Source organism: Microtus oregoni, unplaced genomic scaffold (assembly GCF_018167655.1).
Source record: "Microtus oregoni isolate MIOR12 unplaced genomic scaffold, Mior012 000043F_ref0000047, whole genome shotgun sequence".
NCBI lineage: Eukaryota > Metazoa > Chordata > Mammalia > Rodentia > Cricetidae > Microtus > Microtus oregoni.
This window is the reverse complement of record NW_024543210.1, coordinates 1,760,297-1,764,955: the sequence shown is the minus strand read 5'-3', so window position 1 is coordinate 1,764,955 and position 4,659 is coordinate 1,760,297. Positions and strand designations below refer to the sequence as shown.

Sequence of the window (4,659 nt, the reverse complement as noted above, 5' to 3'; positions counted from 1 at the left end):
GCCTGAGGACCCGAGTTCAAATCCCAGCCTGTACTGTAATCTCGGTACTCCTTTAACAAGATGTGCCCAGGAGACAGAAGAATCCGGAAGTCAGAGAGCAAAAAACAGACACCCTGTTTCAAGGGGGAACGGGAGGACCAAAACCTGGTTGTCCCCTTACATACATGTGCCCACACACATATGTACCAGCTTCACACACATACAATAAAAATAAAACGCTAAAAAATAAAGTTTTATGGATTATAGGTTTACACAGACACTAGAAAGACACATGTTAAAAATTACCAACTTCTAATTTTATTTCCAATGCAGGGACGTAGAAACCAACTAAATGTCAATTACAAGGCAGGGCTGAGCTATCTTTGTGTGTGGGCACAGTTGTCCCCCATACAGTATCCCCTTTCAAACCAACCCGGCATAAGTCATAACTATATTTAGGAATTCATGTTGAGGAAAATCTTACTGTTGGATTCAAGGCTGTAAAAAGGCGAGAGCAAACCCTCCTGCAACTGAAGAAAACCTGTCTTTAGTGCAGACTCCCAGCCAATCCAAAGCTCACAAGTTGCTATTTACAAAATTAGACGGAGGTGGGGGAGGGAGTTCAGAAACAAGTTGATTGAAGAACGGGGCTGTAAAATCTCTTTACAGAAAAATGCAATTTTTGGTTTCTTCTTATAGCACAGTCGGAGGTCAAAGGAGGGGGGAGTTGAAAAGTTTTTTGCCAAACATTGAAGAAAGACACGTAGGCAGATTGAAGCACCTTTGGGATGAAATATAGAAGCAGCCACTTGTTTACGGTTCGGAAGCGTTTTTGGAAAAGGCTCTGAACCGGTCGACCACAAGGCACTAGCCAATGAACCTCTCGGCCGGCCACATCTCCAGGGCGTTAGGGATGCGGGGTGCCTGCTGCTCCGGCGGGGCCAAGGCCTCCATCTCGCGTACCACTTGCGTGAACACGCGGTCCACCATCATCTTGCTCTTGGCCGTGACCTCCAGGAAGGGGCATCGCCACTCTCGGGCCAGCGCGCGGCCCTGCGCCGTCAGTACCTGGCGCTCGGCGTCCAGGTCGGCCTTGGTGCCCACCAGCACCAGAGGGACGGCGCGAGAGCCCCGCAGCCGGCCCATGCGCTCGCGCAGCGGCCGCACGGCCTGGAACGAGGCCTCGCTGCATACGCTGTAGAGCACCACGAAGCCGTCGCTGTTCCTGATGTACAGGTCCTTGAGGGTGACCAGGTGCTCGGCGCCCACCGTGTCCACGATCTCCAGCAGCGCGGGAGTACGGTTCACCTCGATCACCTTGCTGAACAGCTCCTCCACCGACGGCTCGCAGCGCTCGGGGAAGCGGCCGGACGCGAACTGCGTGGCCAGCGCCGTCTTGCCCACCGCCACGCTGCCGAGCAGCACCACCCGGTAGCACTTGGCCGGGCGCAGCAGCAGACCCTCCATGGCCGGGACGAGGGGACTCAGGGAATGGCGCTGGGAGGCGGCGCGGGGAGGACGGGAGGGCGGGGCGCGAGGCCGAGGGCGCGCGCACGTCCCCGTGGCGCCCTAGAGGAGAGACCCACCCGCCGCCCCTCCGCCGCCGACGGTCACGGGTCTCGTTCCCGCGTGTCTCTTCGCCTCAGCCCCAGCCTCGCGACTCCGCTCTCCACCACCGCTCACTGTCCCAGCTGCAGCCTGGCCCACCAGCCCCTCCTCCGGGCCTCCTCTCTCCCGTGGATCCCCCGGAGCTTCCCAGCCCAGGGCTTCCCTCCCACTCCCCGCCCGAAGACCAGCTGGGGCCTCTCAGTCAGCCCTAGGCTGGCTATCCCGACGGGGAGCCCCTCCACTGACAGACCAGAAGGTAACCTGATCCCTTCCTGGCCAACCCAAGAAAGACACGGATTTCCGCAGCATTCCAGACGCAGAAGGGCCCACTCAAGGTCACGCTGCTCCCACCCGCTGGCCCCCCAGCCTAGGTGGACCCCGTGCTCAAGGGCAGATGAAGGAGAAGCCTGTCAGAGAGGTTCTCAATTCCCTCTTGGGCGTTGTGACCGCTCACCGTGGACTCTTCTGCCTGAACTCTGCACACTGTAAACCACACAGGCTCGCCCACTGAGCCCCTGGTGAAGACTCCTCACCTAGGCCTAAGACTGGAGGGACCCGGTAACTTGCCATCCAGACAAGTGTGTCCCTCTGGGGAAATGAGAATTCGCCCAAGAGCAAGCAGAACCTGGGTAGCCCCAGGCAAAGCCCATCTCCACCTTCTGAGACCCCTTGTACTCCTGACTACTCACTGGCTGCTGAGGAACAGCTCTGGCATTGTTTCCCTGAGTGAACTCCGTTCTGCCTCCTGCAACACAGCTGCCTTGCACTCTGGGGAAATTGAAGTGGTCTGCCAGAGGAACGTGCTTTTCTATACGCTGAGCGGGAACATCCTCCACATACAGAGATTTCCAAAAAGAGAGGTCTTACAAGGCATTCTGGGGCAGCAAATAGGAATAGTAGAAACTAACACGAAAAGTAAGTAACTAAACATTCCCTGAAACATTCACACCCCGTCCAGATTCGATAGCTTCCTGCAGATAAGTTCTGAAGGAACACAGAGCAATTTACAGTCTCAAATGTCACAAAACAGGCAAAGAAACCCCAAATCTGTGATGTTGGCATTATCCGGCACAAAATAACAACAGTTTTTATCTTAAGAAATAAAAAATGTAACAAGAATTTACAGGAGGGGGCTGGAGAGATGGCTCAGCGGTTAAGAGCATTGCCTGCTCTTCCAAAGGTCCTGAGTTCAATACCCAGCAACCACATGGTGGCTCACAACCATCTGTAATGAGATCTGATGCCCTCTTCTGGCCTGCAGGCATACACACAGACAGAATATTGTATACATAATTAATAAATAAATAATTAAAAAAAAAAGAATTTACAGGAGGCTAATTTGAGGAATAGTCTACCAGGAACACTGTAGAGTGAAAGCCAAGCTCTTGTTTTAGTATGTAGGCTGACAGGAATAATATTGTGATAGAAGAATACCTACCTGGGGCTCTTTGCCTCGAAGGGGTCTGAAAGCTGGGGTTTAGGAGACACGGAGCACATTTTCCAAGGAACCGACATTTGTGGGCTCACCACCACCGCCAAATGAGAACCCAAAAGGGCTCTTAGTCCAGTTCCCCAGTTTCCACCTTTGAGCACCAGAGCCACCGAGATGAGCACCAGAGACCACTGACCAAGGTCCCAGGATCTAGCCTGCTGTTTCCAGCCACCCTCTCCCGCACCACTCAGCCGAATGTGTGTAACTGCTCATGACCTTGGAGGTGCTTGAGTCTGTAGTGCGAAGGTTAACAGAAAGCAGGGGGACCCCATGTGCGTATCTATGAGGAAACTGCCATCCATGCTGGGGTGGCTTTAGGGTCACCCACATTCTAAGTAGCCCCTCACCTAGGCTCTGTAAATGAACCAAAAGAACCCATTGGTTCCCCAAATTGAACTTTGGTGGAATCCTTTAGTTTGTTGTTAGTGCCCTGTAAGGAAGGAGTAGAAGGCAGCATTCCTGAAACCCAACTGTGGCTGAAGTGCATAAATAGAAAAGTGAAAGAAGTTTACAGTTGAGCCTGGTTCCCAAGAGGGACCAAGCCCTTGACGCTGCTAAGTGCAGGGCCCAGAGGGCTGTGTTGGAAGCGGCACTCCCCTTAATCCGCACTTGACCTTGCCTTCCCGTCTTGCCTGACTGGAGAGGGGCTGGTTGCTCAGGGACAATCTATGAACAGAAGGTTGGGCGTTCCAGTGCCATGTTGAAGTTTGGGGTGGTCAGAGGGCTGGGGGGCTGAGCCATGTCAGTGGCCACTGACTTATTAATCAAGGCTGTGTAATAAACATCTTATCCGAAGGGGTTTGGAGAGCTTTGGGGCTGATGTAAGAAGGCAGATGGGACTGAATCCCCTGCACTAAGGACCCTCCCAGGTCTAACCCTATGCACCTCCCCATCAGTTCATCTGTCTCCTCTGTGATAGGCAGGTAACTGCATGGGGAGTGCAGCCCTGAGTCACATGAGCCTTGAGAGTGTATTTATGGATGTGTGGGAGCTCGGGTTGACCGCTAGTTCTGAACTGGAGGCAATACTGTGGGACTGGGTCCTGTTTGTAAACTCAGCAATCTCAGTGCCCAGTGTCAGAATTAAATAACAGCTCCTGCCTCATCAGTGTGTGGGAAGTTGGTGGGTGAAAACACCCACACTTGCTGTCGGGAATGGTGTGAGCAGCATTTTTTTTAACAGGTTTTGCGGTCACTTGAGCGAACTGAAGAGATAACACGTCCCTTGAAGTTATGGGTGATTCTGGGGCTGGTTTCCGTCAGTAGCTGCCTCATACTGTGGGAGGAAGGGAAGACCCTTCCTGCAGCAGGAAGGCTTTCATGTGGCCATAGAATGTCTTGAATTGGCAGGTGTCTGGCTTAAGGGTTTGTTGTTTGTGGGTCTTTGAAAACCACTGATAAAAGCCAGCCAGCCTCAGTCACTCTTATTACTATTGCTGCAGTGGTCATTTATTACTTATTACTGATGAAACTGAGACCCCCACCGTAAAGACACAGTCTTCACCCTGCAAACCCGCCTTAATCCACCTGGCACGCCAACTACACCTATATAGAAGACCAAGGCTCACCCTCAGAGCCTTC

The 4,659-nt window shown here is 53.0% G+C and overlaps 1 protein-coding gene across 1 annotated transcript; it reads right to left on the bottom strand.

The window, feature by feature from the left end:
* Positions 1–274: 274 nt before the first annotated feature.
* On the bottom strand, positions 275–1,723 carry LOC121434416 (ras-related protein Rap-2c-like). The gene has a single exon (XM_041633334.1). It carries the CDS (start codon positions 1,444–1,446, stop codon positions 847–849), a length of 600 nt encoding a protein of 199 aa, XP_041489268.1. The 5' UTR covers positions 1,447–1,723; the 3' UTR covers positions 275–846.
* Between the last annotated feature and the right edge of the window lie 2,936 nt (positions 1,724–4,659).

Excerpts from the sequence above, each read along its gene's own strand:
- LOC121434416 (XM_041633334.1), bottom strand. The coding sequence starts at position 1,446 with ATGGAGGGTCTGCTGCTGCGCCCGGCCAAGTGCTACCGGGTGGTGCTG.